The sequence below is a fragment of the Crotalus tigris genome, unplaced genomic scaffold (genome assembly GCF_016545835.1).
Source record: "Crotalus tigris isolate CLP2741 ecotype Arizona unplaced genomic scaffold, ASM1654583v1 scf7180000021329.891317, whole genome shotgun sequence".
NCBI lineage: Eukaryota > Metazoa > Chordata > Lepidosauria > Squamata > Viperidae > Crotalus > Crotalus tigris.
In genome coordinates, this window is record NW_024098456.1 from 1454 (window position 1) to 25844 (window position 24391).

The following is a 24391-nucleotide window of genomic DNA, read 5'->3' on the forward strand; positions in this document are numbered from 1 at the left end:
TTATTATCTATGAGTGGCACCAAGAGCCATGGAAATATACATGCACTGCATTACAAGACAAGACTGAAAGACCTGCACATGAATTAGAGAACAAATGAACAAACAATATCATCAAGAGAGTTAAAGAATTGAAATGGAAATGGGCTGGTCACATAGCAAGAAGAACTAATGGCAGGTGGACCAAGGTAATCAAAGAATGGATCCCATTTGATAAAAGCATCCACAAAATAGAACTAAAACAAAATAAATTGATAATATCAGCAAATATTACAAGTCCAATTGGCAAAAGAAAGCTCAGGACAGAGGAGGCCTTCATCCCGCAGTGGATAGACAATGGCTAAAATGATGATGATGATGATGATGATGATGATGATGATGATGATGATGATGATACAGGTATACAGGCTGCTACATTATTATAAGTAGCTGCTAGTCAAGATAGAATGTCCTGCAGAATAGGCAATTTTATGGTTTTTAATTTAAATATTATATTTATTTAAAATAATATCACAATTGATCAAAATATGAACATTCCATTGCTAATGGTACCATGGTATACCTATGTCCTCATTTTTGTTCTGTTATTTCATCCAATCCACAGAATTCATATCTCCTTTACGGTACCATCTTATACTGCAATTCAGATTGGTTGGTAGCTTCCCAGGTTGTCATTACTTTGTCAGCTTTATTCCATTCCCTCGCGTTCTCTCTTCCATGATGTTACATTGTGCTATATTTATTATAAATTCCCTTGATACATGGTTTATTTTAAAAAAGTAAAAACTTTCAGCATACATGGGCACATGGATTAGTGTCCTTTACTTGAAGTGACTACTGTATATGAATTAATTATAGTATGCAGTAGCCTTTTCCAGTCTAGTGCTTTCCAGATATGGAAGTGAGTTCTTGAAGTTTCAGTTCCAACACTTTGAAACCTATTGCCTTTTGGATATTATCAAAGGTAAATGTGTATTTCTAGAGGCTTCAACAAAAGAAAGATCACGGAAGAGAGTATGTGAATGGTTTCATCTTATTTGGGATTCTTTGACATATATAGTTGCTGTTCCCTTGGATTCCAATCCTTTATGGAGAAATGAACTCATAGACTTTCAGATTACAGACTATACTCAATGTGTTAACTTGAGGAATTACTCTGGTCCCATTACAGAAAGTTAGAAATAGCATTTATGAAAATGGTAGATTCCTTTCAAATCACAGAAAAGTGAGTTTCATCTTTGGTAATCATGAATTTATACTGATAATTGCTAAAATGATTTTCCTGCTCTATTATATTTTATGCTAAAGTGAAAGTTGACAACCATACTGCAATAGTATTGAAGTTAATTTAACACAATTCAATTTCTTTAAGATATATTGGAAGGATTTAAACTAGGATCAGGAATGCAAACACTATTGTTGATTAATAAATCCATTGCAGTCCTTTAGTCATCCGGTTGGATTATAGTGGAACTATAATCAGAAAATAACTTAGTTAATTTCCCACAGTCATGTACTCTTGAGATTCTTTTGGAGCACTGAGATCAAATTTACAAAGATGTAATAAATATATTTCATATAGTTTCTGTCAAGTGTAGCACATTTTTCATCTCTAGAAAAAGTATGGATAAAAGTACATAAAGTTCTTGCTTTACTGGAAAAATATATAAGTATCATCTTGTAATGAAGTCCACTAAGCAAAAATGTGTAAGTGATTTACTATATTTCTGTGTGCAGTAATCTCTTGCTACATTGCTTAATTCCCTTATATAACATCCCTGGAATATTTCTTAAATCCTTAAAATATTATAGATATTTTCCAGATTGATTAAATAATCTCTTCATCACTTTGTGAATTATGCTGATATATTTATTAGAAAAAAAAATATCCCTATCATTTTAATCCTATCTGGTTTGATGTGCCACCTCAGGTATAACATTTTGATGAGTGTAGTAGTAGTGATTAGTATATGACATTAATAATGATAATGATAATAATAATGATAATAATAATAATAATAAAGTTGAAAGCGACTTGGAGGTCATCAAGTCCAACCCCTGCTCAGCAAGTAACCCTGTACCATTTCGGACAAATGGCTGTCCAGTCTCTTCTTAAAAACTTTCAGTGTTGGATCATTCATTACTATTTCTTTGAAAAAAAAACCTCTTTTATTTCTTTCATTGATGTACAGATTATTTTTAAGTAGCTGACATATTTTAAACAAATTTAGCTACCTTATAAAATGTTGTTTGCAAAGCATATTTAATCATAATTCAATATTGAGATTTTTTTTAAAAAATGACACCAGTCACTGGGTTGAATAGCAGACTGCTCTAATAGCAGACCATTTTAATATAGATTGGGTTATGATTTTTAAAAAAATATGTTCAATAAAAAATTGAATAATCAGATCAAAAAGTCAGAAAATGTTATTTTTCATTAGCAGACTAAGAGACTAAAAATATCAAGCTTTAAGAAATTAAATATATTTCTTTAGAGGTGGAAATTTCTATCAAAGTCATTCTTACACATTTTTGCAAGACTAATTTTAATTTAAATGTTATTAAATCCAATCATATATTTATTAATCTGGTTTACATGATACATCATCAAATTTGAGATGTAATATCCTATCTAAATCCAGTTATCATAATTTTAACTATGATTTCCAAAAAAACTTTCATAAAAAGCATAATTAATACTCCTCTATAATAAAAGTAACCTTGTGGGAAGATGGGCTGCAAACAAATGTAATAAATAAACAAAAATAAAGGAAAATAAAGAATTATAAGGAACCACCACACCACCATAATTGGGCTATTCTATTGTCTCTGTCTTCTGGTTTATATTTTCACATTCATGGATACTGAAAAGGGAATATGAACAAGGAAGAACAGCTTACTCCCACTACATATCAAATGTATTGATCTTTTTCACAATGTTTAATAATACATGAAGAAGCCAGTGATTTATAAAAATCAATAGTTACAACTTCATTTACTTTATGAACACACTACTAGAAATCCGAACACTTATAGACTTTAAATTATTTGTCAATGTTTCATGGCAAGAAGAAATTACAATTTAACTGTAAAATTATATTTTCAAAAAGTTTTATTTTGTTTCTTCCCAGGGACAGAAAATATCTCATGAAGCAATGAGCAATCAAACAATCTCTGGATTTCTTCTTCTTGAATTTACAACAAATTCAGAACTTCAGATATTGCATTTTGTTGCATTCCTGATACTGTACTTGGGAATAGTTATGGCAAATGTTCTTATAATCTCTGCAGTAATTTTTGACAGTCACCTACATTGCCCCATGTACTTCTTTCTAATGAACTTGGCCATACAAGACATTGGTCAAGTTTCAGTCATTATCCCCAAATCCATGATCAATTCTCTCAAGAATACTAGATACATTTCTTATTCTGGATGTGTTGCTCAGGTTTTTTTCCTTATCTTTTTCATGGGGTCTGATTTCTCTCTTCTCACAGTCATGGCATATGATCGCTATATTGCCATTTGCAAACCTTTACATTATGAGATGGTGATGAGTAGAACAGTCTGCAAGCAAATCATTGCTAGCACATGGATAAGTGGTCTTCTTTATGGATTAGTACACACTGCAGGCACATTTGCAAACACTTTTTGCTCTAATGTTGCCAATCAATTTTTCTGTGAAATTCCACATTTGCTTACTCTTTCCTGCTCAGACTGGTATTTTCATGAAATTTTAATTATTTTATTAAGTTGTAGTTTAGGTTTAGTTTGCTTTACCTTTGTCATTCTCTCTTATACAAAGATTTTGATTATAGTGTTGAGAATTCCATCAGTTCATGGGGAAAAAAAAGTGTTCTCAACCTGCCTTCCACATCTCATTGTATTTTCTATATTTATGTCAACTACAATGTTTGCTTATTTGAAGCCCAACACTAACATTGAATCACATCTGAATTTATTATTTACTATTATATATTCTTTAATGCCCCCACTACTGAACCCAATAATTTATGGTCTAAGAAACAAAGACATCGGACTTGCCTTAAAAAAACTATTAGGTTTCAAACCTTCTTCAGAAAAAAAGTAATGTCAATTTTTCAGCCTAATATGTTAGAGGCTGAAATAAAGGAATTCTTCATATTTCTGCTAATTCTTCTTTAATGTGATGAAAGCTAATTTGTTTTATATTTTGCTTCAAAGTCATTTAATTTGAAAACTAAAAACAAAATCAAATGTTGAATGTGCATATAGAAAGACATGTCAGTACTGTGTGATTGTAGCAGGAAGATATATCAGAAATTAATCTGAATCTTTAACTTATGTAAGTTTGGAAGTATTCTGAGTGCTAGTTGGTGTTGATGGATGCACTCTTGTAATCTTCTGCTTGTTTATCCTACATTAGTTGCTGTTACTGCCCTTACTCTGTATGTTTTGTATGACTCATTTTTTTTGGGGGGGGGAGAGACTGCTGGGTATTTTGCTTTACTTAGGGCTATAGCTGGTTACAAACAATAGTTTGAGTTCCTCTCACAATTACTGCTGATGAGTCCCATACCATCTATTCAATACTTGTGCATTTTGTTTTTCCTAACTAATTGTAAAACCTTCTTTTTTCATAACTGAATTGTATTTTATTGGATAGGTCCAGTGTTCAAGTCTCTCAAGGTCCTTCTGGATCTTGAACCTATCTTCTAAAATGTTGGCTATTCTCCCCAGCTTGGTATCATCTGAAAATTTGATGAGTTCCTTTTCTATCCCCTCATCTAAATTATTATGAAGATGTTCAAGAGTACTGAGCCTGAGACAGAACTTTGGTTTACCCTCTGCATGCTTCCCTTCATGTAGATGTAATCTCTTTGAAGACTGCACATTGAGTGTAGTTGATTAGCCAATTACTAATTCAATTGGTGGTGATGCTGTCTATCCCACAAGTAGGTTTTAGTTTACTTTGTCAAAATTATCTTAAGGTAAGATGGGCAGTCTATATATTAAATAAATAAATAAATAAATACTATGTCAGCAGCATTTCACTTTTCCACTAATTTAATTACTTTGTTAAATAATACAATGATGTTTGTTTGGCATGATCTGTTTTGGATAAATTCATGTTGGCTTCCAGTAATTTCTTTGCTTGTTTCTAGTTGTTCACAGATCAGTTGCTTGATTATCTTTTCCAGAATTTTCCCAGGTATTGATGTCAGGCTGATTGGTCTAGTTTCCTGGATCCAATTTTTCCTCCTTTTCAAATATGGGAACCACACCAGCTCTTTCCAAGTCTTCTGGTAGTTCTGCAATGCTCCAGGATCTTTAAAAAATATACTTCAGTGGTTCTAAGATCATTTCTACCAGCTATAGTGATGGCATGTGATTGTAATAGTCTATTGGTGGTTTCTGATATGTTTTTGATGTGTGGCAGTGTTATTATTTTCACAGCTTGTGTTGATTGTGCAATATTGGTTTGAGTGTTCAAGCACTTTTTGATAAAATTACATAGATATCCATTTTGTTGGAAGATGTTATACAGACGATCTCTTTTATTTTTCTGATATTCAGGATTGCTTCAATGTATTTGTGCTCATCTAAATAGCTTCTTTTGTGAAAAGTTGGATTTTATACTGTAGTGGAGCAGTTGGTTGGTGTGGGTAGTTTTATGATAGATTTCTGTTTCTAATTTGCCATCACTGATGAGGATATTTAGGAAGAGTAGAGTATTGTTAGTTTCTTCTTACCTTGTTAATTTCATTCCTTTGTCGATGTTGTTACAATGCATATTTTGTGTATTATTGTGATACAAGATAAGATTACTACCATGCTGGTCAAATACTGAAGTTAAATTCCTGATTGATTGCATGAAAATTCTCCCGAGCAATGAGATTTGTGGTTTCTCCCATCTTAATGTGTCTTTGTAACTTTATTCCACATGTTAACATAGTTATAAAGTGTAAGTCATAATTGTCATAGTGATACAATATTTTTATTATTATCTTTGCCTTCTCTTTATTAATCTTGACACCAGCTAATAGGCCAAATTCTTTAACATTTCAATTTCTTTAAAGGACTTTGAGTTTTTAAAGGTAATGGGAATAACTATTGTGAATCAATAAAACATCAAATGGAAAAGTGAAAGAACTGCCAAACAATACTCTTTTGTCATGGTATTGCAGTAGTATTTTTTCTCAGTGTCAAACCTGAACTACTTAAAAAAAAAATACATTAGTCAATTGGCAACTTGTTCAGAAATATCCCATATGAAAATGTTGTAGCCAAATATATTTAGAGTGGAAATTTTTGATAACTGAAATACTATTCCTTTACCAATAAGATAAAATGGATTTAGACACCAATCATTCTTCGTACCTGAATTTTTCAACTCCTTAATCAACATAAATTATTCAAGAACATTGTATTATCAGAGCAATCAATTTCTATTCATCCTTTTTGCTTTTCTTCCTAAAGAGAGCACAGAATGCCAAATCTTATCTATTATGACTCTGAGTTCCTGCTTCTGAAGTTATCTCAAGTTCAAGAGTTACAGATCTTACACTTCTTCCTCTTCCTAGCAATATACATTATCACATTGCTGGAAAATATTTTCACCATCATTTCAATTGTCCTTGGCCATCATCTGCACAAACTGATGTACTTTTTCTTAATTATATTATCAATTATTTATATAACTTCAATTTCATCCATTATACCCAAATCTGTGTTGAATTCACCCATGAGCAGAAATTTCATTTTGTATTCTAAATATGCCATTCAAGTTTTCTTTTTCTTCAATGAATTTGAGACCTGTCTCTTAATAGTAATAGCTATTACTAATCTATTATAGTATGAAGCAATAATAACAGTGGAAACTATATTAAAATGGTAGCCATAGTGTGGATAACTGGTTTGCTTTATGCCATATTGCACATGTAGTGTTACCTCCTCAGAGGCCACCAAAAACCAGGCCCTCCCAGCCCCGTCCCTCTTTGTCAAGCCCTGCAGTAGTGCTCTCTAGGGGTTGATAAGATATCTCTTCCAGCTGGAGCTCATGCAGAATTAGTGGGTAGTAGGATCTTGTCATCAAGGAGGGGCTTCTAGGAACAAAAATAACCAGTCATGATAGTCAATGCTATGATGGTATCCAATAGCCCAAGTCCGTTATAGTGGGATGGAGGAAAACCCTGGCTCCAGACGGTAGTAGAAACAACAACATTCAGTGTGTTGTAGCAATAGCTCGTCCCCCAGGGCAACTCCCCCACAATGTCTAAAACCTGTACCAGCAGCAATAGTCACAGTCCAAATAGCCTTCAGGCTTCGCAGCAACAGTAGCCACCACCAGTCTCTCCTCTCCTTCTGTTGTTTCTTCTCAGTTAGGTTTCAGCGTCAAAGCCCTCCCCCCTTTATCTTTACTGTTAAAATCTGAGGCTAGGAGCCTCAGCCAATTCCTTTCTACACATTCCCCCTTGCCTCCGTTTGAGATATCCTCCTTACGAAGGAAGCAATAAAACTCCACTCTCTCTCTCTCTTCCATTTGAAATATCCTCCTTACGAAGGAAAGCAATAAAATTCCATAGAATTTTATTCTTCCTCTCTCTAGCCTCTGTTTAAAATATCCTCTTTACAAAGAAAAGCAAATAAAACTTCCACTCCCTCTTTACCTTCATCTGACAAACTGCAACAGCCACCCCATCCCTTTCCTTTCCTTCCCTTTTCTATCTTTTCCTTCTGCCCATGCTGGCCACACCCAAAGCCAGCAGCAGCTGTCCCAATCTCTCCCTTCCCAATCAAGCTCCTGTAAACACTCTCAGACAGCCCCGCTACACACACAAGCAGTATATTTTCAATAACCTTCTGTTCAAATAAAGATGGCCATTTTTTCTGTAAAATACCTAAGCTACTGAAACTTTCTTCCTCTGACCTATACCTAGTTGAAGTTGTTCTTCTCGTAGTAAATTCTAGCCTAGGGGTGGGATGCTTTGTCTTTACCTCTACAAGTTATGTATGGATCTTCAACATTGTACTTCAAATCCCTCCTGTACAGCAAAAGGTCCCGTCCACTTACCTCACTGTTGTTTTACTGTACATTTGTATTGTTTTTTGTCTCTACTAGATCTCCCAGCAATAGTTAATCTTATTTAGACTTAGTTTTTGCCATAATATGTGATTATTTCTCCTATGATGAAGTCATTCATTTATAGGATTAGAAATAAATAGTTTCAGTTTGTCTCATGTAAATTCTTAAATGCTAGAAAACTGTTTAATGCTCTTTCCATGTTTGTTCAAAAATTATTGGGAAAATTATTTTTTCCAAAAGACCTCTCACTGCATTATATGTATATTTCATAGTTTATTCTGATATATAGTACAAATTGTTTGTAGGCATAACTAGTATATTTTGGGCACTAATTAAACTCAATATGAACCCTACTTAATTTGCAAAGTGGAAAAAAGGGAGAGGAGAGGAGAGGAGAGGAGAGGAGAGGAGAGGAGAGGAGAGGAGAGGAGAGGAGAAGAGAGGAGAGGAACTGTCTCATGCCAATTATATTGACTTGTCCCACCCAATGAAGCAGAGATGGCATGCTGTGAATCCCATTAGTTAAAGAATTTTGACCAGGATGTAGGAGAAGATTCTGTTGTCCCCATCCTTTGGGGTATCTTTCTCACAGAAGTGAGGCAAGCCTCTACACTAATGGTTTTCTCAAAGAATATTAAAATATGGCTTTTCCAATTAACATGGGATCTTAAGATTATGATGTGACCTGGGGGATAGCTGGTGGTTTTAGGGCACCCCTCCATCCTTCAGCCTTCTAATTTTTTAAATCCTGATTTTCATTTTAACTTGTAAATTTTAATCTTGTTCTTAATTCTGTTTTTAACTATACTTCTTAGTCACATACTTACATTGTTTTATTATATTGATGTCCACTATGTGTGATAAAATATATTAGGGTGGAAGTTGATCTACACGGGGCTAAGACTTTGTTTGATATTGGGAATTTATGCCATAAATGAAGATAATACAGCATTTCATAAAAGACTGACAGATCAACTTTTTGAATTTTCATATGAAAATTGGTGTCTCCTAGGGCAAGGGTGTCAAACTGCCAGCCCATGGGCTGGATGCATCATGCCAAAACCATGTCCACCCCAGCTCCAGCAATGGGAAAAAAGTCATGATACGTTGTGACATGTCACGTGACGTGGCAAGTTTGACACCCCTATCCTAGGGGATGAGAATATTGTGGTTTCTCCACAGAATCCATTTAATTGGCTCCTGGCAAAGCTTTCTGAAAAGCAAGAACTGGACACAAGGTATAATGAATACTAGGTTACAGATAGTCTTTGACATACAACCATAATGGAGCCTTCCAATATAGTCATATGTTATGGCAACCATAAATTGAATCAATCACATAAATGACCCAATTTGATGATCATTTCTGTGGAAGCTATTAAATGAATGCCATGGTTGTTAAGCTAACCCCCTTGTTCGCTATGATGTGCTTTTGCCAAAAACTGAAAGTACATTCTGATTTTTGACAAAACCATTGAAAACATGTTCATGTGACCATGAGATGCTGCAAATGGCCATAATACAGTCATGTTGCTGAGTGCCCAAAGTGCAGTCATGTGTTCAGTTGAACAATCATAAGAACCTTGAAGGCTGAAACTCCCTATCTAACAAAATGAAATTCAATGGTGAAAAAAGTAAGGTTCTACATTTAGGCAAGAAAAACCAAATGTACAGGTATAGCATAGGGGGTACCTTGCTCAATAGACCTCGGAGTCCTCGGAGTCTTCGGAGACCTCAGAGTCCTAGTGGACAATCACTTAAATATGACCCAGCAGTGTGCTGCAGCTGCCAAAAAAGCCAACTCAGTGCTGGGCTGCATTAACAGAGGGATAGAATCAAGATCATGTGAAGTATTAATACCACTTTACAATGCCTTGGTAAGGCCACACTTGGAATACTGCATCGTTTTGGTCACCATGGTGTAAAAAAGATGTTGAGACTCTAGAAAGAGTACAGAGAAGAGCAACAAAGATGATTAGGGGACTGGAGGCTAAAGCATATAAGGAAACGCTGCTGGAATTGTATATCTAGTTTAATGAAGAGAAGGACGAGGGGGGACATGAGAACAGTGTTCCAATATCTCAGGGGCTGCCACAAAGAAGAGGGAGTCAAGCTATTTTCCAAGGCAGGACAAGAAGCAATGGATGGAAACTAATCAAGGAGAGAAGCAACCTAGAACTAAGGAGAAACTTCCTGACAGTTAGAACAATTAACCAGTGGAACAACCTGCCTCCAGAAGTGGTGAATGCTCCAACACTGGAAGTTTTTAAGAAGAGACTGGACAGCCATTTGTCTGAAATGGTATAGGGTTTCCTACCTAAGCAGGGGGTTGGACTAGATGACCTCCAAAGTCCCTCCCAACTTTATTATTATTATTATTATTATTTATTTTTTTTTATTATTATTATTATTGCTATTGTTGTTGTTATTTTTATTATTATTGATATGTTGACATTGAAAACAGTTGCTAAGTAACAAGTTGTCAGTCAAGGTCTATTGCACCCAAGTTCTTGAGTAGAATTTTTTTTCCTTGGGATGGTTTGCAGAATATTCACTGGCATCAGTTTTAGCTGTAGTGAGCATATCAGCATTGGGGATGGCTGCAATTATACATCTGAATTTGTTACTGTCTGTTATATGGTATATTCAGAAAATATTCACTTTTGCCAATTTTGTTATACTGCAGCCTGATTCTACAGTTGTTGAAATTCATTTTTATTTCATTAATCTATATATGTCATGTCTCATACAGTATAAGGGATGCACACTTATCCTATAGACATGGCTTTTTAATAGGGATCAGATTAATATATTAGTGAAGGAGACATATTAATGAGTGCTTCCATGGGGAAGCATTTGTTACATTTGAAAGTATAAATAGGATATTTGATATTGTATCTGGGGATAACTCATTTCTATTCCTATCTATTTGATCATTTCTTTTGTGGTTCCCTTTACTTGACAAGCTTCCAATTGAAATGATGTCTCCATCTTTTCTTTAATGTATATGCTACTCCAGCATTAATGTAATGATAGACATATGAAAGTCTTAAAAATGTACTTTGGCCTGTGCAGATCATGAATCAAGCACTTAAAAATCTATATATTACATTATAGTTATGTTGTATTGTGTTGTGTTGTGTTCTTCTATAGTTTACTATATTATATTATATTTTAATGTCATCTACATGAGTTTGCTTTGAAAAACAATCCTCAAGCTTCAACTGGTCCAGCAGTGGTGACTGGACCAGTCCGTGCCTTTTGAGCTGCACTGGTTATCAGTTTAGTTCTTGATATGATTCATGGTGCTGGCCATTAAAGCCTTACATGCCACAGGCCCTGATACATGATATATGAACTGACATTAGATTCAGATGAGTTGTAGTGCTCTTTGATCTGAAGTGGGTAGAACAGTGCAGTGTCCTATGATTAATTTAAGCATTTTGTTGTTTAGGTGTCAACACTGGTCTCTGAAGCAATGAAGGACCAGAAAAATGCAATGTGATCTTACTTGTGAGTGGAATGACATTGCTTATGTGGATTTGGGGCAGGAAGACCAAAGCAATGATAAATATGTGAGAGCTACTTGGAGTGTTCAGCATTATTTCCCGATGATTTCCTGCCTTTCTAAACCTTGTTGAGCTTGATATTGCTTTACCATTGTCATTAAACAAATAAGGAATACCTGAAAAATGAGGACAATCTAAAATAAAGACACTACACATGTATAAAGAAGTGGGCTGTGATTTGGGTTTATGATCTTAGCTCTTTACATACATGCACCCATGCATGCATGCATATACACACACTTACACACACACGCACTGGGTAAGACACATTCATTTGAGAATGAATTTTCAACAACAAATTAAATAAAAAAGAAAGGACTTAATGTTTCTTGGTTTTTGCTCATGGTTCTACAAACAAAAGCAAAACTATATTTCATTTGAACTTGATTTTAAAGAGGCAACACTTCATTGAACAGCTGTACAGTAAATTTAGATCACACATCCGATTGAAATAAACAATTGTCAAGACTCTTCTGCTATTAAAAAGAAATATTGGAAGCATAATCACTTTTAACCTAAAAGTCAAAGAAATTTCTGCAATTGAGAAATAGCTTTTTGATAGAATAGTTTTCTGCTGTAATGTTCACTAATATTTAATTGGGAATTACATGACCATAGTAAAAGTCAGCAAGAGAAATGATGTGATTGTCATTACCAATTATATTTTTATAGTATGGGTTGTACTGTGTAGAAAATACATAGCACAGGGTATTTTTTTTAACTCTGACCATAAATGTGAAAAACATACTGAAAACAATTAAGAGATGAGGCAATGGGACCAAGAATAATTTAACCCAATAAGTTTATCAATAACAGAAACTATGTATAGACCAAGCTTTTTTTTTAATGAGGAACTATTTTTAATTATTTGTGGTGGACTCTTGGGTATTGAAGTCATGTCAAAGAAGCTGAATCAAAATCAAATTCATTTACAGATGCAACAAATCCTTTAAATCCCATATTGATTGGAAGAAATAATACTTAATAATGTGGCAATTTTCAAAGGAATCATAAAAACGCTTCAGTGAACAAAAAGGCATGGCTGAGTTACCAAAACCAGCATTATCCTAGAACTGCAAATAAATCTTAGTGAAATTTGCAAGTAAAGTAAGTAAATACATTTATAATTTATTATTTTCCTTGTCATCAATCACCACATCACAATATAATGGTCAAGACAAAATACAAGAATGTTGCTAGTTTTCCATCAGACTTCATGTTTGAATTGCACATCAGATTTATGGACTCAGATGTGGCTGCTTATTAGTCTACAAAATAACTCTGAATTTGATAAATCAAATTATTCAAGTTGGACTATGACCAAGCAAAATAAGGGTAGAGGACATTGAGAGGCAAGTGGGCTTAGGGAAAGCTCCATCGTTTCTGTCTCCAGACTATATTAGATATATTGTTATTCCTGCCAGTTATCTTCGCCAGTTGGAGACAGTGAACCACTGGAAAGCATTTTCGCTTTCACGGTGCCATGTACTTCCATCGGCTGTCCTGCACAGTAAATATATATAAAAAAAATACATTGACAATAAGACTCTGTTCCTGTGATTCAGGAGAGGTGGATATCAATGGGCATATACTCCTTCAATGCTCTTTCTATAGAGATATTTAAAAAAAACCCTTCCAATAATTCATAGGTACCTTGCCATTCTGACATTGCTTATCTCCAGTTGCTGCTTAAGGATGAACAGATTGTGATTACAGTGCAGATAGTTAGATTCTGCACAGCAGCACTGGGGATTAATTGGGAACATATGATTAACCCACTATAGCTATTTCACACAACTAATGCAGTAAATCCTTTTGTATTACTATTTTTTTGTATTTTAGTATTTAATGACTAGGAGTCTCACAGTTTAAGGATTGATATTATAGTATAGTTAGGCAAAGCTGTGTTTTGCTCATGTGTACCTGATAGATTGGATGCCAAAGTGTGATTTTAATATAGATTTTATCTGTTATTTATTATTTTATTCTAGGATTTTTAACTCTGGTCAAAAATTAAACCATGCTGAAAATTAAATCCTGACTGATTGTATGAAAAGTCTGCCCAGCAATGATTCTCTCATCCTAATATATCTTCATAGCTTCATTCTATGTTTTAATATACTTATTTTGAAATAACATACAATTCATAACTACCATATGATATTCAGCTTTGTTACCTTCTTTTCAATCTTAATATTCATCTTTGTTATCTTCTTTTCAATCTTTTATTTATCAATTGTGTTTCATATTCTACTTTCATATTTTTATTTACATCTTGTCTTCTCTTTATTAACCTTGAAACATGATAATGCACCAAATTAATTAATGTTTCAAATCCTTTTAAAGGATCTTGGCATTTTAAGGATGATTTTTTAAACATACATTAATCAATTGTCAACTTGTTCAGAAATCTCCCATATGTAAACAATATAGTCATATACATTTAGAGTGAAAAATTACAGTGTCTGAGATACTGTTCCTTTACCAAAAAGTAAAAACTGATTTAAAGATCAATTGTTCTGCTCATCTGATTTTTTTAACTCATTAGTTAATATAAACTAAATGATTCAATTTAAGGGCACTATATTATCAGAGCAATCTTTTTTTAAAAAACTAATCCTTCTTCTTCTTCCCACAGAGAGAACAGAATGTCAAATCTTACCTCCAATTCTGGATTCTTTCTTCTGGAATTTTCTCAAGTTCGAGAATTACAGATCTTATATTTCTTCCTGTTTCTAACAGTATACCTGATCACCTTGCTGGGGAACCTTTTCACCATCATTTCAATTGCTCTCGACCATCATCTGCACACACCAATGTACTTCTTCTTAATGAACCTGGCAATTATTGATATTGGTTCCATATCATCCATTATACCCAAATCCATACTGAACTCACTCATGAACAATAGTTTCATCTCTTATTTTGAATGTGCCATTCAAGTTTTCTTTTTCTTTTTCTTTGATGCATCTGAGATCTTTCTTTTAACAGTAATGGCACATGACCGTCATGTTGCTATTTACAATCCATTACAATATGAAACAATAATGAACAGTGGGGCCTGTATTAAAATGGTAGCCATTGTGTGGATAACTGGTTTCCTTTATGCCACACTGCATACAAGTGGCACATTTTCAATAACTTTCTGCTCAAATAAAATTGACCAATTTTTCTGTGAAATCCCTAAACTACTGAAACTTTCTTGCTCTGACCTATACCTAGTGGAAGCTGTTCTTCTTGTAGTGGGCTCTAGCCTAGGGATTGGATGCTTTATCTTCATCATTACAAGTTATGTATGGATATTCAAAGCTGTACTACAGATCCCTTCTGTACTCGGACAGAAAAAGGCCCTCTCTACTTGCCTCCCACATCTAATTGTAGTCTCAGTGCTTGTTTGTTTGGCTGTTTTGGTCTATGCCCGACCTCCCAGCAATAGTTCATCTTATTTAGACTTGGTTTTTGCCATGATATATGTGATTTTTCCTCCTATGATGAATCCATTCATCTACAGCTTTAGAAATAAGGAGTTTCAGAATGCCTTGTGCAAGTTCTTAAACCTTAGGCAACTTTTCCACATTTTTTCCAAGTTTTTCTAAAATTATTGGGATAATAGGTTTTCTTTTCCAAACAGCCCTTCTCCCTATATTATATACTTCATAGTTTATTTTAAAATATATCTATTGTTTGCTTGTAGGCACAGCTAGTATAGTTTTGATAAAAATAAACAATATTAATTATACATAATGAGAAAAATGTGAAAAAGAAAGGAAAGGGGAAGATAGGAGAAGAGAAGAAAACTTTTGTCAGGCAAGTTATTTTTTATTTTATTTTTATTTTATTATTCTATTCTGTTATGTTCTGGGTTTACATTTACATACTTCCACAAGTTGCTAGTTCAAAATTGAAACAATGCAGCATAATTAAATACAATCAATTTAATACAATACAATACAACACTTTATTAGTTTAAAATAACACTAGTTATTTTAAAGGATGTTACAGTATATTTAGGATAGGCGGAAAGGGCAGAGAGAAAAGAAGATTTTAAAACAGTGTATGATTTTTGATAAATCACAGTGGTAGATCTAGCAAGTTGATTGTTTATTTGTTTGGATTTTTTTTCTTAAGTATTAAAATCAGTTTGGACAATCATTTGACAAAGGGAGTAATATAGAAGAAGAATGCTATCCCACTAGAGTTTTTTAGTTTGTTTGTTTATTTGTTTGTTTGTTTCAATAGATGAGTTTTAACTTTAGACAGAAAACAAAGCAAGGATCTCAGAAAATATTCAGAAATGGTTTATCAAGTTATTTGATAATATTTGTTAGTCATTTTTCCTGCTACTGTATTAAAAATGAACAATTAATACTTATCCTAAAGAAAGTGTACCAGCTTTTTCTCATTCATCTCCACTATGAAATTCAACCTATGTATTAGTTTTATACAATGTGCAAAAAGAAACTGTTTTTCAATATTAAAATAATTATCAAAAGTTCTTCTTAGATTAAATAAATAAATGTTATTATATTTAAATGGCTGACTTCACTGAAGTAGCATTTCATCACATCATATATACAAGATTACATTCTTTATGCTTTTTTAAAGTGAGTGATCTATTGAAATACATATATACAATGAAAAAGAAATAATTTCTCCTAAAACATGTTCGATTGTTAAATATATTTCTATTCAACATTAAGTTTCAAAATGTTTGTTTTAAAAAGTCAGACCACTGAAAGATAAAGTGATGCAGCTCCAGTCATAACAAATACTCCCAGAATTGGGAGTAAAGCCACTGAAATTCTAAGAATTCTCTGAATACTGCAGTATCCAGAGGAAGAGATGAAATGCATAATGAATGAAACATTAGTTACCTTTATCTTAAACAATAGAATTATTGTCTGCACTGCACACTGCGAGTTACTTCTGCCATTCTACTTAAATACCTTTGACAATGCTTCAATCAGCAAATAATGCTTCAAGTCAGTGAAGTAAGAAGGGAATCTTCATATACTTTATTCTGCTTTATATTCCTTGAAAATTATAGCATATTCTCAAGTGCCCTGCTAGATTCAGATGTGCAGGAGAATATCTCCAATTTCAAGGTATGTGGGCTAGACTATGGTTTTGATCAGCAATTGTAAATAGAATGCAAACATTATCTTGCAAACATTATAGCCCGAGCCTGCAAAGATGAAGTGAAGAAAGCCAAGGCTCAAAATGAACTAAGGCTTGCGACCAAAGTCAAAAATAACAAAAAAAGCTTCTTTCAACATGTAAAAAACAAGAAAAAAGTGAAGTAAATGATTGGTCCATTAGTGGGTGGAAGTGGCAAGAAGGTGACAAGCAACAGGGAGAAAGCAGAACTATTTAACTCATTTTTTGCATCTGTCTTTACACAAAGGGAAAAAACAGACCAACCTATCAAAAATAGTGCCATAAAAAACAAAACAGAACCACAAGTTAAGATAGGCAAGAAAATCGTTAGGGAGCACCTGTCCAGCCTAGATGGGTTCAAATCGCCAGGACCAGATGGATTACACCCCAGAGTTCTCAAGGAACTGGCAGATGTGATATCGGAGCCACTGAACTATATTTTTCGAAGATCCTGGAACACAGGGGGACTACCAGAGGACTGGAAAAGAGCTGATGTAGTTCCCATCCTCAAAAAAGGAAAAAAAATGGATCCAGGAAATTACAGATCTATCAGCCTGACCTCAATACCTGGGAAGATCCTGGAAAAGATAATCAAACAATGAATCAACGAACACCTAGAGGCAAACAAAGTCATTACTAAAAGCCAACATGGGTTTGTCACAAATAGATCATGCCAGACAAATCTTATTGCATTCTTTGACCAAGTGACAAAATTAGTGGATCAGAGGAATGCTGTGGACATAATTTACTTGGACTTCAGTAAGGCATTTGATAACGTAGATCACAACCTACTACTTGACAAGATAGAAAAATGTGGGGTAGACAGAACCACCACCAGATGGATCCGTAGCTGGCTGACCGGCCGTACTCAGCGAGTGGTCCTCAATGGAACTGCATCTATATGGAGAGAAGTGTGTAGTGGGGTGCCCCAGGGCTCTGTTCTGGGCCCAGTACTCTTCAACATCTTCATCAACGATTTGGACGAAGGGATAGATGGGGAACTCATCAAATTTGCAGATGACACCAAGCTGGCAGGAATAGCCAACACTCCAGAAGACAGGCTTCAGGTACAGAAGGATCTGGACAGACTTGTACACTGGGCACTAACTAACAAAATGAAATTCAATGGTGAAAAAAGCAAGGTTCTACATTTAGGCAAGAAAAACCAAATGCACAAGTACAGCATAGGTGGCACCATGCTCAATAGTAGTAACTGTGAGAGGGACCTCGGAGTCCTAGTAGACAATCACTTAACTATGAGCCAGCAGTGTGCTGCAGCTGCCAAAAAGGCCAACACAGTGCTAGGCTGCATTAACAGAGGGAGAGAATCAAGATCACGTGAAGTACTAATACCACTCTTCAATGCCTTGGTAAGGCCACACTTGGAATACTGCATCCAGTTTTGGTCACCACGATGTAAAAAAGATGTTGAAACTCTAGAAAGAGTACAGAGAAGAGCAACAAAGATGATTAGGGGACTGGAGGCTAAAACATATAAGGAACGTTTGCGAGAATTGGGTATGTCTAGTTTAACGAAGAGAAGGACAAGGGGGGACATGATAGCAGTATTCCAATATCTCAGGGGCTGCCATAAAGAAGAGGGAATTAAGCTATTTTCCAAAGCACCTGAAGGCAGGACAAGAAGCAATGGGTGGAAACTAATCAAGGAGAGAAGCAACCTAGAACTAAGGAGAAACTTCCTGACAGTGAGAACAATTAATCAGTGGAACAGCTTGCCTCCAGAAAGCAGTAAATGCTCCAACACTGGAAGTTTTTAAGAAGAGACTGGACAGCCATTTGTCCGAAATGGTTTAGGGTTTCCTGCCCGAGCAGGGGGTTGGACTAGATGACCTCCAAGGTCCCTTCCAACTTTACTACTATTACTTACTATCTTTCATAATCTTTAATAAATAGAGAAAGGAGTGACATCTTTCTCATTAACTATGAGTTTTTAGCATTCTAAACTCTGCCATTATAATAATGAGATTGCAATAAATAGAGCAGAAAATGTAGGTATTTTCCAAGTATTTTAAATGTCTTTCCAACAAAACACTTTTTTCCCATTACATAAATGAACACAAATCATTAAAACCTAACATACAATCCAAAGTACTGCTATAGAACGAAAACTATATTGATCTTGCCCTAAAAATATATAACAATTGTATTTCCATAACTGAGGAAAAAATTATAGAAATCTGATAGTAATGCTTTTTTATGCATGTTGTTTAAAGATGACCCATCATTGAAGAATTAGTGCAATCATGAATTTTCTAGAAATTGGGCAAGTAATGTCCTGCAAGACGATCACTTATAATCTAATAGAATATCAGTGATATGATCCTCTGTCAGATCATAAATTCAAAAACTACAAAGGTACTGAAAAGCAATGTGTCACTGTAGATTTCATGGTTAAAGAAGTAAAAAATAGTAAACCCATAGAGTAAAATAGAAAGCCATACTTTTAAATACGTTGGGATTGATTTATTACAAGTGGGTTAATGCCACTTTAATAACAATAATGAGAAAGAGGAGAAGAAGCAGCTAATGACAATGTATTGCAGACATCTGTCATACTGAAGAAGAAATTATAGGTAGAATGAGAAATGAGTGTTAGTTTGTAATAAAATATTTGAGTTATATCCTGGATCCTCCAATGGTGTCAGGTTTTTCTTTTGCCTGTAGTTTTCTTATATCGAGAGAGGAACTAATCTTGTAATTATGAGAATTTATTGTATTTCTCCTTTCTCCCTCTTTATAGAGAATGCCATGTCAGCACAGTGGAAACTGTTGAAATTATCATAGTTCCTAAAACTAAAAAAATGATTTTAGGACAGGAAAAAGATTTTCACAATCCAATTGACTGAAAAAAAATATTTGTGTGAATTCATTTGGAAACAATGACAATATATAATGATCTAATGATAGTATCTGATAACTTATATTCAGTGGGGAAAGGCCTCATTAAATATACATGCTCCCGTGTTTATTAACTGATTACCTTCAGGAAGAAAATAGAAACCTAAGTGTGTGACCTGGAATGGCAGAGAGACCAATACTTTTTGGTAGCAGTGATGCAGGACTTCTGGGGAACTGAGAAAAAACAGGTTGGAATAGAATTACATTTATTAATAATTATGAGAAAATCTGTCTGTCTGTATATATATCTATAGCTAGCTAGCTTTATATTTTCCACAGTATACTTTTCTCTCTTTTTTTTTTTGTTTCTTTTACTTCACTGTTCCCTCAACATCTGAAGTGGTAAAATAGTAAGTAAAGATTTTTTTTACTATTTTTACTATTGCTAAAGAAACTTATATATAACATATATCTTATGACAACCAATGAAAAACTGCTTGCATGGGTCTAATTCTGCACATTATATTGCAAAGAAATAATGCTATAAGTTTACCACATCTTGTATTTATTAGTCCTCTGTGGATTAAATAATTGTTTTGAGTACATTATTGCTGCAAAAAAAGTGTTACATAAAATAGCAGTTTCATCCTTCATATTTCTAGAATGATCAGAAATTTGAGTGAAAAATCTTGTAAGACTTTTTAAAAACTGCTGTATGTCCTTTATGTCTGAAATCTCTCTCTCTCTCTCTCTCTTTCTCTTTTGAATGTTTTTCTTTATGCAATTTGATGGACAATAATAACTGGGAGTATGACAAGTTCCTTACTTTGGAATTTTTCCCTCCTTCCCTCAAATATCTGTTTTGTTTTTCAAAAGAGCCTCTCCTATGTAATCAATTTAATCACTTGCTTTCTTTCCAGTCAACTCTTTTATCAGTTTCATTGACTTGGCTTATTGGTTTCAAAAGAGACTTTCTCATATAAACATTTCTCCATATGAAAGACTGTAGAATAAAAGTTTTGTGTTATGAATTAGGGTCAAAAAAGGTTTGTTAAATTCTTATGATTTTCTTTCTATCCTCCTAGAGATGGAGGAAAAAATGCTGGGTAGAAAGACTAAATAACCTCCAAATAGCTAAACCAGAGAAATTATAGAAAATTAGCTTTTTACAATTATTTTTCAGTGAGGAATCCTTGGAAGGATTAAAGAATCTCACATCTTGTTTGTAATAATACCTTTTTAAATGCTATAAATAGGTTTTATGTGCTGTAAGAAAGTTATATGGGAAAGGAAATGAACAAATAATACGCAGAGAAAAGATTCTTCTTGTGAATCAGTTCCCCCATCCATTATTAACGACATTTTAAAGTTCTATGAACTTGACTTTCACAACCAAAACTATGCAGCAGATAAATAATTGTCTTACTTCCCCTCCTTTCCACCCCACCATACATTACTGCTAACTTTTTCTCTAAATAGTCCCAAAGGTGCTTTTTCAAAAGGCAACTAGAATTTCTTGTTTTTCTATAAAGACATTTCGCTTCTCATCCATTCAGCTCTGGTCATTTGCATTCTTTTAGAGAGTCTTTGAGGCCACTTGGAGGTTTATTTGTGTCCTTAAGGTCGCCTGAGTGGTGCAAATGGATGTGTACCTCCAAGTGGCCTCAAGGACTGTCTAAAAGAATTCAAATGACCAGCTGTCTGCAAGGAATATAAATCCTTCCATTCCCCCTCCCACACGCACACAATTCAGTCAGAACTAAAGAAGCTTCCTTGATAAGAAGTGAAACATCTTCAAAAATATCCAAGAAAGTCCAGTTGCCTCTTGAAAAATGTGACCTGGATGACTGAGAATGTCTAAGTAAAACAATACTATATGGTCAAAACAGTAAATATGCAACTTTAATTGTTCTTCCATTGTGAAATTATTTCCCTTCTTGTGACAGTAACATTTCCACTTTATAGCAAGTGTGCCCATTTTAAAATGTAACTATGTACACAGCTATGTCCATGTTCCTTTCCATTAATCAAGGACCAATCTGGTGATTTCCCATGGCTGCTGGAATGTTCATTTTCTTATGTTTCAGATTCTCTTTTATCTGACGAGTGGGCTTGATCTCACTTTTTATTGTCTCTTGCTCTACCTCTCAGTGGTCTTCAATCTGGAATGGATTTATTCAGCAGCTAAAAGTACTTAGTTTGCTAGGTATTTTTCTTCTTCTTTGTCTCTCCAACTTCAGATAGCTATTACATCCACATCAATTTCTATCCAACTCTCTAAGAGAGATTTTGTGTCTTTATGTAAACCCTACTTTCTCACAGTTCTTTCCCACTCTGAGGTTTTCAACTACAAGTTAAATAAAAGGACATCAAGAAGAATAAAATAGGACAGTGTTCTTAAAAATTGTTTTTATTAGGGTAGTTAGACAATTTATTTTGCCATTTGAAGAGATAAAATTGTCTTTTTTTATTTTGAATCAGGAAAAATTAGCTACTATGAAAAACTAGAGCTGACAGGGTTGGATAGAAAGTGAAGTCACTCTATTGGATACCTCATTTATATTTGTGTTTCATGCTGATGATGGGAGGACTGGATGATAAATGACTTCAATTATAGAAACATTGTAATGGTTTATTGTAGTTAAATTTCTGCCTTCTGAAATTTTATCAGACTTAACAATATGAATACTAACAAGAAAATAAATATATGAAATTATGATCCCCATCCTTCTCTATTCTTCAGTTTTCAAAGATCAATATGAACTGAGTACATTTGCACAAAACTTTCCAGCAATGGAATTCATCTCTACATATTAATTATTTGCAAATAATTTTTTTTTTCTCCCACAGATAATTATACACTTTAAATTTCCACACAGCATGCCAAATCTTACCAGCCCTACTGGATTTCTGTTCCTGGAGTTTTTTGAAGTCTATCAATTTCAGATTTTTTCAAGTTTTCCTGTTCCTAACAATATACATAGTATCCCTTGCTGGCAATCTTTTTATTGTTATTGTAGTCATCATGAACCATCGTTTGCATTCTCCAATGTATTTCTTCTTAATGAATTTGGCTTTGATGGATATTGGTTCCATTTCAGTCATTGTACCTAAATCTCTGACTAATTCACTCATGAATAGCAGGTTTATTTCTTATTCTGAATGCATTGCTCAAGTTTTTTTCTTGTTGTTTTTTGAAGCCTCTGAATACTTCCTTTTAACAGTAATGGCTCATGATCACCATGTCGCAATTTGTAATCCTCTGAAATATGAGACAATTATGAACAAAGAAGCCTGTATTCAGATGACAGCCATTGTGTGGATTGTTAGTCTGCTTTATGCAGTGTTGCACACAAGTGGCACTTTTTCAATAAGGTTTTGTTCCAATAAGATTGATCAGTTTTTCTGTGAAATTCCAAAATTGCTTAAAATCATATTGCTCTGACTCATATCTAGTTGAGGTTGGATTAATTGCCTTTTGTGGTATCATAATATTTGGATGTTTTATTTTTGTTGTTGCAACATATGTGTGGATTTTGTCCGCAGTGCTCAAAATTCCTTCTGTACATGGACAGAAAAAGGCCATCCACACTTGCCTCCCTCATCTCATTGTTTTCTCTTTGATGTTGTTTACTGGACTCTTTGTTTATATAAGACCACCCAATAATACTTCATCTGATCTTGAATTATTTTTTGTGGTGATATATGCAATCCTTCCTCCTGTCCTAAATCCATTTATTTACAGCAGGAGAAATAAAAAGTTTCAAAATGACTTGTGGAAGTTATACAAAGCTTCGTAATTTCAGATACAACTTGCAGATTTGCTCTTAATGGTTTAGGAAAATGATTTCCTTGTTTTATTAGAATATTCTACCCAACCTTGTGTGTGCGATTATCTCTCTGTGTATAAATAATAAAATGTATTATACTGAATTTTAAATGTCTGTAACATTACTCATATTCTGATAAATATTTTTTCTATGCTGTTTGCATGTATTTCATTGAATCTGAAAAAAAAAGTCAGCTGTGTATTTCTATACAGAAAATGTAAAAATGCAAAATTTGGTAAAAGACTTTCCATTTGAAATGAAAATTTGAGGCATATATCTCACACCTTATAAATGATAGAATCAGCCCTTCCTTCCTTCCTTCCTTCCTTCCTTCCTTCCTTCCTTCCTTCCTTCCTTCCTTCCTTCCTTCCTTCCTTCCTCTCCCGATGTCTCTGGGTACTTTCTACTCAGAAAAATGAAATAAAAGAACCCATGATATGAATCTAGAAAGGGAAAAACAACAACAAAAACAACACAAAAATCTTACAGGAGCTTACCAACCACTCTATCATTAAAACTGGGAAAATAACCAACTTTTCAATGTTTTTTGGAAGGTCTTTGAGATGGGAGCCATATGAATTCTGGGCAGATTATGTTTCATGGGGAAGTTACCACAAGAAATAAGGCATACTTCCAGGGTCCAATTAGATGGGGGTGATTTAAATGAAATACTCCCTTTCTTCTGGATCTTACTAAATGGGCAGAAGCTATTGGAAATAAATGGTGCCTTAACTAACCAGGCCCTGTAGTTTTTCTCCCCTCTTGTTAAATAAACAAAGTAGAGGAGTAATTACAGAAAAGCACCACTCTTACATTTTTTTTAAACCATACAGTATATTTATGTGCATATTAGCATTGAAAAGGAGATGGTGGATTCTAAATTCAAAAGAAGTCTGGTTCTTGTATGTACAGA

The 24391-nt window shown here is 34.1% G+C and overlaps 2 protein-coding genes and 1 pseudogene across 2 annotated transcripts; all 3 read left to right on the forward strand.

Moving 5' to 3' along the window:
- Positions 1 to 812: 812 nt before the first annotated feature.
- LOC120320351 (olfactory receptor 14A16-like) lies at positions 813 to 5744 on the forward strand. Its single transcript, XM_039369971.1, has 2 exons — positions 813 to 961; positions 3132 to 5744. The coding sequence occupies exon 2, from the start codon at positions 3156 to 3158 to the stop codon at positions 4086 to 4088; it is 933 nt and encodes a 310-aa protein (XP_039225905.1). The 5' UTR covers positions 813 to 961; positions 3132 to 3155; the 3' UTR covers positions 4089 to 5744.
- A 6857-nt stretch (positions 5745 to 12601) lies between these two features.
- On the forward strand, positions 12602 to 16166 carry LOC120320348 (olfactory receptor 14A2-like). The gene is made up of 2 exons (XM_039369969.1): positions 12602 to 12739; positions 14271 to 16166. The coding sequence occupies exon 2, from the start codon at positions 14281 to 14283 to the stop codon at positions 15226 to 15228; it is 948 nt and encodes a 315-aa protein (XP_039225903.1). The 5' UTR covers positions 12602 to 12739; positions 14271 to 14280; the 3' UTR covers positions 15229 to 16166.
- Positions 16167 to 22528: 6362 nt separating this feature from the next.
- Positions 22529 to 23448, forward strand: LOC120320365 (annotated as a pseudogene).
- Positions 23449 to 24391: the final 943 nt, after the last annotated feature.